The sequence below is a fragment of the Chrysochloris asiatica genome, unplaced genomic scaffold (genome assembly GCF_000296735.1).
Source record: "Chrysochloris asiatica unplaced genomic scaffold, ChrAsi1.0 scaffold00126, whole genome shotgun sequence".
In the NCBI taxonomy this organism is placed as follows: domain Eukaryota; kingdom Metazoa; phylum Chordata; class Mammalia; order Afrosoricida; family Chrysochloridae; genus Chrysochloris; species Chrysochloris asiatica.
The window spans coordinates 9,511,528-9,525,426 of NW_006408644.1; the positions used below are offsets into that span (position 1 = coordinate 9,511,528).

General features: G+C 38.8%; 1 protein-coding gene across 1 annotated transcript in view; it reads left to right on the forward strand.

Annotated features, from left to right (window-relative positions):
* The window catches only part of ARMCX5 (armadillo repeat containing, X-linked 5), a 37,140-nt gene that overhangs the window by 12,633 nt on the left and 10,608 nt on the right, over nt 1–13,899 (forward strand). The window contains 3 exon segments of the mRNA XM_006869122.1: nt 738–791; nt 7,449–7,524; nt 9,311–9,407. Of these exon segments, the coding sequence (XP_006869184.1) occupies nt 738–791; nt 7,449–7,524; nt 9,311–9,407 (227 nt within the window).

A 13,899-nucleotide genomic window follows, 5' to 3' on the forward strand; every position in this document is an offset into this window, starting at 1 on the left:
TCAGAGCTTAATCTGATTTGTTTGCCATTGTAAGTAACATTTCTCTTTTCCCTAGCTGCTTTCAGGAATCTCTCTTTGTCTTTGATTTTGGAGAGCTTGATTATGAAATGTCTTGGTGAGTTTCTTTTTGAGTTTATCCTTCCTGGGGTTATTCAGCTTCTTGAATGTTTATCTTCTCATCTTTCAGGATGTTAGGGAAATTTTCTTCCAGAAGCTCTTCAGTTATCTCCTCTGTGGTCTTCTGTGATTCTTCCTGTTCTGAAATGTTAATGATTCTTAAGTTATTGCTCTTAATGTTGTCCCACATGAATCTTAGACTTTCTTCAGAATTTGTTATCCTTTTTTTCTGCTTGCTCTTCTATCTTAGCAGTATTGAAGATTTGTCTTCCAGCTTGCTAGTTCTGGCTTCCATCTCTTCAATTCTATGCCTTTGTACTTTCAGTGTACTATCCATTTCTGATATTTTATTATTAATACTTTGAACCTCTTTTAACAGGTTTTTAATTGTTTCCAATGTTATTCTCTCTCACTCTCTCTCTCTCTCTCTCTCTCTCTCTCTCTCTCTCTCATTGTTCCTGTAGTGCTTTTTCTCAACTGCTCTGTGGAGCATTTGTATGCACTTCAATATTATTCTCCTGAATTCCTTCTCAGGCAATTCCAAAGCCTGTCCTCCTTTCAATTGGACGTCTAGTTCTATCTGTAGCTCATTTGTTTCAATTATTCTATCTTGTTTCCAGACATTTGCTGAAATCTTTGACTATCTCTTGGGCATCCTCAGTAATTATCTGAAGGTATGTTGATATATTATTAAGCTTTCTGATTGCCTCCAGGTAAATGTGATCAGGAAATTGGATTCCCTTTTCACTTTTCTTATTACTCAACTCAGTGTAACTATAGCAGGTGTTGGCTGTCTACATGGTGTATAACAGCTGGTATTGGCTCTTGCTTGGATAGTAGAATTCTATAGGGTGTGATTGTAGTGTGGCTATATGACCACGATTGCTTTCTCTTCTTGGGTAACATAGGAAGAAAAAGAGCCACACACACCCCCAAGATAAAAGTGGAAACAAAACAGAAAATAAAACTACAACAGCAAAAACAAACAAACAGATTGGATACTACAGTCTATAATCACACACACACAAATGTAACAAAATATGAGTATGACTGTAACACCCCTCACTCAGCCAATTGGCTGTTTTGGGATACCGTTCTCATTTTAAACAGTTCCTGTTGACTCCTCCCTCTTCTTAGATTCTGTGTGTTGTGGTCTTTGTTGAGCAAAAAATCCTGGACGCATACACATGGATATGCTATGGGGGGCATCCACTTGTTCAGGCACCCCTTCTAGTCACCAAAGCAGAGGTACACAGACAGTGATAGACCAATGAACAGGGAAAAAATGTTCACACATTTTTCTATGATGGTCAGTCAGACCTCTGTGGTGGGAACAGTCATCCAATCATGCTCCTGCTCCGTCATGTCCAAGATGGCTGATCCGGCACTAGCTGGCAGACACAGATCAGAAAATTCCACCTTTCTTGTTTCTGCTACAAATCCCACTAGTAGTAAGCTTTCTACCCTTCTATATATTCCTTTATATGTAGTTCAGAGTTCTGGGACTCTCCTCTGAACCTGCTTTTTCTGGTATCTGTGTTATTACTATTGAAGGTATGCACTGAGCTTTTCCCTAATCCACCATGAAGCCTACTCTTTAAATCTTGACTGGTGCATTTAATCCATTTGATTCAGTGTGATTATAGAAAGGCATAATTTTACTGCTGTTATTGTGTGTGTGTGTGTGTGTGTGTGTATGTGTGGTGCTGATGGTTTCCTTGTTCCATGTATTCTGTGTTAAGTTCATTTTGACAAATATTCTTATCATTTCCTTCATTGCTGTTGCTTTAGTGTTTACTGAATCTTTGGGGTTTTTTTTATGTTTTATTGTGAATTATGTGATAATTTACATGGAGAATATTAGCTTTACATTCATCCTATCATATATCGTTTCCTTGCCAAGGTTACAATCCCCTCCATGCATCACCAGCCAACCAAAGGGTATACCACACAAGCCTGCCCCTCGGTCATCAGCACACAACCCCCCTCTCTCTCTGGGTCTAGAGTCCATCTCTAGACCCATCACTCCATGTCATCATCTCTGCCTCCATCTCTGACATCACTGTTTCTCTGGGTAGGGTCCTGCACTCCACTCTCCTTCCTTGATGGTCACAAGGACCTCTGCTCCTGGACTGCAAAGTCAACCACTCTCCTCCTTTTGTTACAAAATGTCTACCTTTACATTTCCAACCCTCACAGTCAGTCCTGATAGCAATTATTCACTATTGTACCACAAGGGTCTTATCCCCATCTCCTTTCCTCAGCCCTGCCCAGACAGATTGGATACTACTCAGTGGAGATTCTACCTTCCTCTGCACCCTCTGGATCTAGGCTCCCTCTTGAAAGCTTGTAAGACAGTCACTTCTTGCCTTTGTAGCCCCCCACCCCCCATTTTGGGTAGCCAGTGTCCAAGTTGCCCATCCCTGTCTGCTCTGTGTATGGAGTAGGTGGGAATGATCCTCATTGTAAAGATTTGTTCCCTCTTTTAAGCTACTGCATCCATAGGTGTAGGTCAAGTTCATAAAATTGTATCAGATTACTCTTTTTTTTTCCTCTTCTTTCTTCTTCTAGTTGAATTCTGATCATCCAGCCATTGAAGCCAGGTCAAGTGGATATTATCTTTAGCAGGATGACAGTATTTTTACAAATTCCCTTAATTTCTATTGTTCTGGATGTGTCCTAATTTTTACCAATGCATTTGAGGTGCCATTTTGCTAGATATATAATTGATTCTTGGTTGACCTTTTGTTTTTTCTTTCAGGGTTTCATATATGTCATCCCATTACCTTTTTACTGCATGGCTTCTCCTGAGATGTCAGGGCTTAGTCTTATTGATTCTTTTTGTTACGTAACTTAGTATTTTTTCTGAGTTGTTTTCAGGATTCTTTACCTGTCATTGGTTTTGAGAAGTTTGATTATACTATGTCTTGATGATTTTCTTCTGCTAGGGGTTTGTTGAGCTTCTTCAATGCATATCTTCTCATGTTTCATGATATTAGGGAAGTTTTCTTTCAATGACTCTTCAGCAATTTTCTCTATAGCTTTTTTTTTTTTTTTTTTCCTATGTGACTTCTTGTTCTGGAATTCCAATCACATGCAAACTACTTCTCTTGATATTGTTGTTGTTAATTGAAGTTCTGATGCTTTCTTTTTTCCTGATAATTCCTCTAGCAGCTTAGTTTTAAGAGATTTGTCTTCATTCTCACTAATTCTTTCTTCCATTAATTCAGTTATATCCCTTTGTCCTTCAAATGTGTTATGTACTTCTGAAATTGTAGATAGTTCTCAGGATTTTTATTTTTGTATATCCATTATTTTGTCAATTTTTTCTTGTATTGTTTTCCTGAATTCTTCTAGAATTGTGTCTTTGTTTGCCTTGATTTTCTCTATGATCTTCCTGGTATTGTCTTAGTTTTCCTTGATCTCTTTTTTAATCTCTGAAAGAACCTATGTATAAATCTTTTATATTCCTTATCAAGTATTTCCAATAATATTCCTTCTTCTAAAAGATTTTCTGGTTCTTTATTTTTCTCACTTGTTGGTAACATCTTGTCCTGTGTGTGTATATGCATGTGTGATTTGAAACTATTTGTTGTTTCTAAGACATTGTACTGCCATTGTATTAGTTTGAATCACCAGGACCCTTTAAGCTTCCAACACTATTGTTGTTGCTTCTTCTCTCTTCAGTTCCACTATGAGAAAAAGCGAGCTGAGTTCTTTACCTAAGATACTGGAATCACCTCTGTCTTGAAGGCAAAGGTGCAATATGTATTATGACGAGAACTAAAAGGTGTGTATTAAGGAAATTAATTATTGAAGAGAAATAGTGTCACATTCATTGTCAATAACAAAACAACACACATTTCAAGATTTATCCTAATGCACAGCACAGCCAATTACACGATAGTATTTATACTTCAACAAAGAAGAGCAGTTAATATGAATATTATTAAAATTTATGTACCAACCACTAATGGAAACGATAAAGAAACTGAAGATTTTTACCAATTTCTGCAGTCTAAAGTTGATCAAACATGACATCAAGATACACGGAAGATTGCTGGTGATTGGAATATGAACATTGGAATTAAGGAGAGGGATTGATAGATGGAATATTTGTCCATGGTGAAAGAAAACACATTGGAGGTTGCATGGTAGAATTTTGCAAGACCAATGACTTATTTGTTGCAAATATCTTTTTTGAACCACATAAACAGCAACTGTACATGTGGACCTCAATTAGATTGATTTCAACTGCATCTGTGACAAAAAAAAAGAGAGATGATGGAGAAGTTCCATATCATCAGTTAGAACAAGACTGGGCCAGCTACAGAACAGACCATCAGTTTTTCATATGCAAGTATATCTGAAGAAAATAAAGTAAGTTCACTAGAGACCAAGAATTACATTGAATAGATCTCAAGATAATATAACATATATCCTGAATTTAGAGAACTTGGAAATAAATTTTACTCATTGAACACTAATGACCAAAGATGACAGGAATTGTTGGATGATAGCAAGAACATCATATATGAAGAAAACAAAAAAGTCATTAAAAAGACAAGGAAGAAAAATACCAAAATAGATATCAGAAGAGATTCTGAAAGTTGTTCTTGAATATAGGGTAGCTAATACGAACTGAGCTCTGGTAGTGTGGTGGTTATGAATCAGGTTGCGAGCTGCAATGCCAGCAGTTCGAAGCTACCAGCAGTTCTGTGGGAGAAAGATGAAGCTTTCTGCTCCCATAAAGATTTACAGCCTCGGAAACCCTGTGCAGGGTTCCTATGAGTCAGAACCAACTCCACAGCACTTAACAACAACAACAAATAGGAACTGAAGAAATTATTATGTAAAAACACTTGAACAGAAGGTTTCAAAGGGCTGTTCAGAAAGACAAAGTAAAGTGCTATAATGGAATGTGCAAAATACCTGGAATTAGAATACTAAGAGAGAAGAACATACTCAGAATTTTACAAATGGAAAGAACTGAAGAAAAATTCAAGCCTTGACTTGCAATATTGTATGGTTCTGTTGGCAAAATATTGAAAGATGCAGGAAGCATCAAGGAAAGAGTAAAGTAATGCAGAGAGTCACTGTATCAAAAATAATTAGTCGATGTTCAACCATTTCAGGAAGTAGCATACAATCAAGAATCAGTCATATTAAAGGAATAAGTGTAAAGTGCACTTAAGACATTGGTAAAACAACAACAACAAAACAAAGCTCCGGAAATTGATGGACTACCGAGATGTTTCGACACATGGATGCAATTCTGTAAGCACACACACGTCTATGCCAAGGAATCTAGACAACCAGCTGGAAGAGATCCCTATTTGTGCCTTATTCCAAAGAAAGGTGAGCCAACAGAATGAAAAAATTATAAAAAAATAGCATTAATATAATACAGAAGTGAAATCTTGCTGAAGATAATTCAAGAACTGTTGTAGCATGGAACTTCCAGAAATTCAAGTTGTGTTCAAACTAGGACATGGAAGAAGAGGTATTATTGTTGATGCCAGATGGATCTTGACTGAAAGCAGAAAATACAAGAAAAATGATTACTTGTGTTTTATTGACTAAACTATGAATATCGTTGCAAAGAATAGGAATTCCAGAATATTGAATTAAGCTTATGCAGAACCTATCCATAGATCAAGAGGTAGTTATTTGAATAGCACAAGGGTATACCAGATGATTTAAAATCAGAAATAATGTGAGTCATGGTTGTATCCATTCACCATACTTTTTCAACATGTATACTGAACAAATAATCTGAGAAACTGGACAATATTAAGAAGAACATGGCACCAGGATTGCAGGATATCAGTAATAACCTGGGATATATGGATAACACAACCTTGCTTGCTGAAAGCAAAACAGACTGAAGCATGTAGTAAGGAAAATAAAAAAACTTCAACCTTCAGAATGGATTGCACCTTAACATAAACAAATTCCTCACAACTGGACCAGTAAGCAACATCATGATTAAAAAGAAAAGACAGAAATTACCTATTTTACTTGAATCCACAATCAAAGCACATGGAAGCAGTAGTTAAGAAATCAAATGATGTATTACATTGTACAAATGTTCTTTAAAAAACAAGTGCTTAAAAAAACAAACAAACAAGTGCTGGTAAGCAAAGATGTCACTGAGGACTCAGGTGTGTCTGACCAAAACCATGATATTTTCAATTGCCTCATATGCATGTGAAAGCTGAAAAATAAGTAAGGAAGATAGAAGAATTATGGTGTTGGCAAAGAGTATTAAATATACCATGAATTTCCAGAAGATAGAACAAATCTGTGTTGGCGGAATTACAGCCAGAATACTCCAGGAAATTAAGGAGAGTGAGATTTTGTCTCAGTCATTTTAGATAGGTTATCAGAGTAGACCAGTCCCTGGAAAATGACATCATGCTTGGTATAGTAGCAAGTCATTGAAAAAAAGACCCTCAACAAGATAATTGACACAGTGGCTGCAACAAAGAACTAAAAAATGGCAATAACATTGTGAGAATGGCTCAAGACTGAGCAGTGTTTTGTTCTGTTGTGCATAGAATTGCTACGAGTTCAAGCAGACTTGACAGTGCAACACACACAACACTCAGGAAGCAGGAAGACAGGCCTGGAGCTGGACCATCTTCTTTGAGATTAGAATTTCTGGTACTTACCCTGCATCTCTTTTCTGTAGTTATTTATCTTTGCCATTTCCTTTGTTGTGCCCCACTCTGTGTAGAATAAATTGAAACCAGAATATATAGAGCAGCTAAAGATATGCTGTGTGCCCACACAAAGATTCACCTTTTCTTCTACCACCCTGGTTTTTCCATCAGCAACACCACCTCAAATGCTTCAGGACTGCTTTCTCCATCTCTGTCTCTGTAGCTGACTATGAAAAAAATTATATGATGTCTCCCAGCAAGCTCTTGACATCCAGAGCTTCTACCTTGACCCAGGTATGGCTGACAGCATTAATTTTAAGTCAGGTGATAGCAGAGGGGTGTGCATATGAGGGACACTTGGCGAGAATAACTTAGAGAGGGGTTGGTTCTGGTGCTGGAACAGCTGACCCTTCTTGGCCTTCTGATTGCCTTCTCTCAGCTTCCTGAAGAATTGGTGGACCATTATATTGACATGATCTTGAATAGAAGAAACTTCCAGTCGCAGTTCAAACTGACCTTGCTGTTTAGTACTTATCCTCTATCACCACACTAGGATTCCAGTTTTTAGGTAGAGAGATAGAAACTATGAGATGGAAGACCCTCGATAGTAACTGTCGCTCAAACTCTTCTTCCCAAAACCTGTTATCCCTGAACAAATTTTACCAGCTAGATGGCTTGTTTGACATTATACTGAAAGTCCCCAAAGTCAAGATCCTGAACCTCACAAAAAATGAGGTGAGAAGTAAGAGCTAGATCTAATTTGAATTGAGGGTGAGTGACAGTGTTCATCTGGATGAACATGAGGTTAGAAGGTGCCTGTAGGTGAAGATGAGGACTGGGAGTACAAGGGCTCAGAAGTCTCTCTGTCCCTGGGACTCATCTCCCTTGTTTCCTTCTAAATTGTTCAGCTAAAGTTGCCATGGGGAATGAAAAGGCTTGAAGAGATATGGATATAAGAAGCTCTGTGTGATACCTACTCTGACCAGTTCACCTGTTTAAGTTCAATGAGGAGTCCCTGGATGGTGCAAACGACTAAGCCCTCAACTACCATCCCAAAGGTTGGAAGTTAGAACACACCCAGAGACACCTCAAAAGGCCTGGCAATCTGCTTCTGAAAGGTCACGGGCTTGAGCATCCCATGGAGCAGTCATACACTGCACACGAGGAGTTGCTATGAGTCAGAATCAACTCAATGGCAACCAACAACAGTAATAACAAGATCAGTGGTAACCACAGTCAACTCTCATGGGGACCTTCAACTCCTGGAAGCATAAGCTACTACTCCTGACAGTACCTATCTGAAGGAGGTTTAAGCCTTGGTCCTCTGAGGTGCCCTGCCATCTCCTCTGTGTCTTACTTGTGCTTACTCTGTCTCTCACTTGTGCTTAGATGTCTCTTTACCTTCTTCTGGCCTACTCACAATAGTGTTCCCTTATATTGCCCACACCTCTGCACCCAGCCTACTCTGGCATGGTCTCTCCTGAATGTGCTCCAAGAAGCAGGTCTACCCCTCCCCGGGACCAAGAATGTAAACACTGGCGTTGTCTGGATTCTGGTGGCCTGAACCATGAAGTTTCCTCCTGGACAGAGACTCCTTCTAAGACAGGTCTTCCTCTGATGAGTCCTGTGAGGTATCTCTTACTCTTTCTCCAAAAGTGGTCCCCAACCTGTTCCAGGCTGACATTTGGGTTTTCCTGCCACATGCTGAGGGCCAGGGTTGGCTATATCATGACATCTGTTACTCTGGCTCAATGCTGGGAGCTGAACCCTGCTGTGTGAGAAACCTAGGTTTCCTGAGTCAGTGGGTCAGAAGCGGGTCACCTGCATTGAGGCAGGTTGCATGTGTACATGGCAGGAGGCAGAGGCAGAATGGGTGATAGGAAGGCAGTTTCCTGAGAGGCACTGGTCTCCTTTCTCTACCATACCACATCATCCTGGCTGGTCCTTCAGAAGGGCACTGGATACACCAAGGTGGTTTGATTCCTCAGACAAGGAACAAACTAAGACAGGCACAGTTGTATAGGGCCCATCAGGGAAGAAGGTAGTGCTTATAAAATGGGCCACAGACTTCTACCTCATGCTGTGTTATTACTTGAATCTTTACTCTCAGGAAAGGTCTCCTGCCCCTTGGCTGTTCAGTTTCTCATGCTCAGTTCATATGGTATCACAGCTAACAAAGGCCAATGGTCCTCAGCCCAAGAATAACCTGTTTACCGTTCCTATTTTGGACTTTGGGCCAGCCCAAGGCACATGAAGGGCAGGATGTCAGCAAGGGAGCCATTTCCCCTTTCTTTCCTCCTTTTCATATTCCCCATTTCTTAGGCTGGGTTCTCTAGAGAAACAAAACCAGTGAAGATTATATATGTATATAAAAAGAGGTTTATATCAGGGAATTGGCTCACACAGTTGTAGAGGTAGGCAAGTCAGCTTAAGGCTTCTAACTCAAATAGTTGCAAAGCTGATAAACCAATATCTGCAGGTCAAATGGCAGCAAGCCAGTAAGATGGCTGTCTGCTGATGACTCCCAGTATTGACAGACAATAGTGCAAACCACTGGCTCAAGTCCAAAGAACCAGAGGTGGATGATGACTTAGAGACAGAATCCAGACCCAGTAAAATAAGCAAGTAAGCTTTTCTGGAGTGTTTTATAGCCATACTTGCTATCTATTTTCTTTCTTAAAAAAAAAAAAAAAATTATAGTCATTCTAGTCAATGTGAACTCGTACCCCATTTTGGTTATAACTTGCCTTTCCTTTATAACTAACGATTTTGAGAATATTTTCATGTGTTTATTGGTTATTTATCTTCTTTGGGGATAAAGGCATTCAAGTCCTGTGCCTATTTTTAATTGGGTTTTTAGTCTTTCTGTTGAGTTTTAAGGGTTCTTTATATAATCTGTATATTTAACCTTTATCTGATAAAGGGTTTCCAAATATGTTCTTCCATTCTGTAGGCTGTCTTTTCACTTTCTTGATAATTTCCCTTAAATGTAAGACGTTTTTATTTTTATAAAGTCTAATTTATCTATTTTTCCTTTTTACTAATGCGCCTGATGTCATATCTAAGAAGCTATTGCAGACTCTGGGTCCTGAAGATTAGCACCTAAGAAATTTATAGTTTTAATTCTTATATTTAGGTCTTTGGTACATTTTCAATTATTTTTATATGATGTGAGGCAGGGACCCAAGGGCATTCATTGGATGTCCAGTTTGTTGAAAACACTAGTCTTTCCCCATTGAATGTTCATGGTAACATTCTTAAAAATCAAACAGGCATAGGGCTTAATCGCTATCAGTTCTATTCCATAGGTCTTTATGTTCACAATTTAAGCACATCTATCCTTGTTGTTTGTTGCTAAGTGCCTTCAAATCAGTTCCAACTCATAGCCACCCTACATACAGTTTCCAAGGAATGGTTGGTGAACTTGAACAGCCTACCTTGGGGTTCAAACCTACTTTGCATTCCAGCTTATTAACCCACAGCACCACACCAGGACTCCATATCTATGGTGGTGGTGGCTGTGTGCCGTGGAGTCATTTCTGACTCATAGCAACACTGTACAGGGTTTCCGAGGCTATAAATCTTTATGGGAGCAGAACGCCTAATCTGTCTCCCCATATCTATGGTTGTTGTTGTTGTTATGTGCCTTGGAGTCTGTTCCGACTCATAGCGACCCTGTACAGGGTTTCCAAGGCTGTAAATCTAGGGGAGCAGAAAGCCTCATCTTCCTCCCGCGGAACAGCTGGTAGTTTCGAGCTGCTGACAGTGAGATTGGCAGCCGGATTCATAACCACTACTCTACCAGAGCTCCTTATATCTATGGTTGTTGTTGTTATTTAGTGCCGTCGAGTCTATTCCGACCCATAGAGACCCTGTATAGGGTTTCCAAGGAGCAGCTGGTGAGCTTGAACCAATGACCTTGCAGTTCAAACGGATTTGCAGTTTGACACATTAACCCACAGCGGCACACCAGGATTTTATTTTGGTTACTGTAGCTTTGCGATAGGTTTTAAAATAGGAAAATGTAAATTTTCTTTCTTGTTTTGTGTGTGTGCTTTTTTATTCAGAATTGTTTTGACTGTTTGCATCCCCTTGCAATTCCCTATGAAGTTAAGGCTTGATTTTTCCTTTTCTGCAAGGAAGGTTGTTGGAATTTTTATAGAGATTTCATGCATTGAATCTGTAGATCATTTGGGGTAGTATTAACACCTTAAGAACATGAAGTCTTCTACTCCATGAACACAAGATGCTTTTCCATTTATTTAGGCCTTTTTAAATTTAATTTTTTTTTTTTTCTTTGCAGTTTTCAGACTGAAATGAGAGTCCTGTCTTCATGGAATTTACAGTGTTTTATTCACACTCTTTTCTATCTCTCACTGCATGGCAGGAAAAGTAAAAAATTTCATATATTCAAATAAAAAGAGACTATACAGGGGGGCTTGATGGCGGCTAGGGTGGAGGTGCAGTGAAGTTCACCATCAGCAGTAACACAGAAAACCAGGCAACGCTGATCCAGGGCAGAGCTCCAAAACTTGGAACCATAGAGATAGGAATATTTTTAAAGTTTGAAGGCTTATAGCTTGTGGATATTGGAGCTAAAGTAAAAAATCACGTACTTTTGAATCTGCTGGGCCGGGCTTGGAGGCCCAGAGGCGACATCTTGGGAGAGACAAAAAGGCAAGACCAAGTGGGGGGAGCAGAAACACCATGGAAAAACACTGTGGAAACCTTGGGGCAAAGGTGGACAATACACTTTGTCAGTTTTACTTTGTTCTGATTTTCTTTTTTTTTCTTTTGGTATCTGGTCATTGGCAGGCCCACTGTTTGTCCACCTCCATTCTGGTGACTAGAAGTGGAGCCTGAGCAAGTGGACCCCTCCCCCACCCTCACCACTGGTGGATTCTTCTGCCACACATACACAGAGATACTCAGCCCAAGAGCAGGCCATGAACGTTTCTTATTTGTTTGTTTTTTGTTCTGTTTTTAATAAGGGAAAGGACAGGACAGGGCTGTAGAGAAGGAAAGAGAGTTTAAAAACAGAACAGGCAGAAAATTAAATTAAAGCCTGAGGTATAGCATAACAACCAACACTGGCATCTTGAAATCTCTCATGCAGCTTTGAGAGCAAGAAGCTGAAGAGAAGACATTAAAGTTATACTCATATTAGGCTACAGAATTTTTTTTCTTTTCATTCTCTTTCTCCTATCCCTTTTCTGTGATTACAGACTACAGTATTCAGTCTTGTTTTTATTGTTGCTGTTTTTTAGTCTTTTTTATTTCTTTCCCTTGTTTTTTTCCGCTGGTGCTGTTTTGCTGTTATATGTTCATGCTTCTGCCTTTAGAGGACACTTTGTCATCCTATATTACACAAGAAGAGTCAACAACTAGTGCCATATAGCCAAGCTATAATCACACTATAAAACACCAAAACCCTGGGAAGAACCAACACCAACTGCCATATACCAGGGAAACACACAACACCTGTGAAAGTTACTCTGAGTTAAACAATAAGAACAGTGAAAAGGGAAGCCTACATCCTGATCACATCTTCCTGGAAGCAATCAGAAACCATAAAAAACACCAAAACACATACTCAATTAAGTATTAAGGCCACAGATAAACACTAAACATGTCCAAGAAGTAAAAGCAGATGACCATATCAGCACATGTCCAGAAACAAGATAAAATGTCTGAGACAAATGACCTGTAGGTAGACCTGGACTCCATTCTGGAAGGAGGGTAGGACTTGGAAATGCCTGAGAAGGAATTCAGAAAAATGATTATAAAATGCTTCAAAACACTTTACAATGGAATTGAGAAAAACAAGGAAGGAGTCAGGAAAGTGCTACAGGAACAATCAAATAAGGTAGACACAGCATTGGAAGCAATTCAAACCCTACAGAAAGAGGTCCAAATGATCAATAACAGGATATCAGAAATAGACAATACTCTGAAAGGGCAGAGGAGTAGAATAGATGAGATGGAAGGCAGAACCAGTAAGCTAGAAGACAAATCTCTCAATACCACTAAGATAGAAGAACAAACACAAAACAGGATAAAAAAAATTGAAGAAGGGCTAAATATCAAAATACTACAAAGCATCTTCTCAGACCACAATGTTATCAAATTAGAAATCAATAATAGGAAGACAAAGGAAATCAAGTCAAATACATGGAAACTGAATAACACCCTGCTGAAAAGCAATTGGATAGTAGAAGAAATTAAATGTGAATTCACAAAGTTCCTAGATATAAATGAGAATGACAACACAACATACCAAAATATTTGGGACATGGTGAATGTAGTGCTGAGAAGACAATTTATTGCAATAAAGGCACACATCCAAAAAAAGAAAGAACCAAAATTAACACATTAACACAGCATCTACAACAATTAGAAACAGACCAACAGTGGGAACCTACAGCCACCAAAAGAAAAGAAATAATAAAGATTAGAGCAGAAATAAATGTGATAGAAAACAGTAAAATTATAGAAAGAATCAACAGGACAAGAAGCGGACTGTTTGAAAGAATTAACAAAATTGACAGACCATTGGCAAACCTAACAAAAGAAAAGAGGGAGAAGACACAAATAAAACCTGTTAGAAACAACATGGGTGATGTCACAACGGAACAGAAGGAAATCAAAAGCATAATAAAAGAATACTATGAAGAGTTGTACTCCAACAAATTTGAAAACTTCAAAGAGATGGATACACTTTTAGAAAAACACAACCTACCTAAACATAGACAGAGTGAAGTAGAAAACCTGAACAGACCCATAGCAAAAGAAGAAATTGATCAGGTCATCAAAAAACTCCCAACCAAAACAAGTCCAGGTCCAGAGGGCTTCACTGGTGAATTCTACCAAACATTCAGGGAAGAGCTGTCACCAATTCTATTCGAATTATTCCAGAAGATACAGGAGGATAGACAACTTCCTAATACATTTAATGAAGCAAGCATAACCCTCATACCAAATCCAGGGAAGGACGTCATTAAGAAAGAAAATTATACACCAATATTCCTCATGAACATGGATGCAAAAATTCTCAACAAAAGCCTAACCAATAGAATCCAGCAACACATCAAAAAGATAATACATCACGATCAAGTGG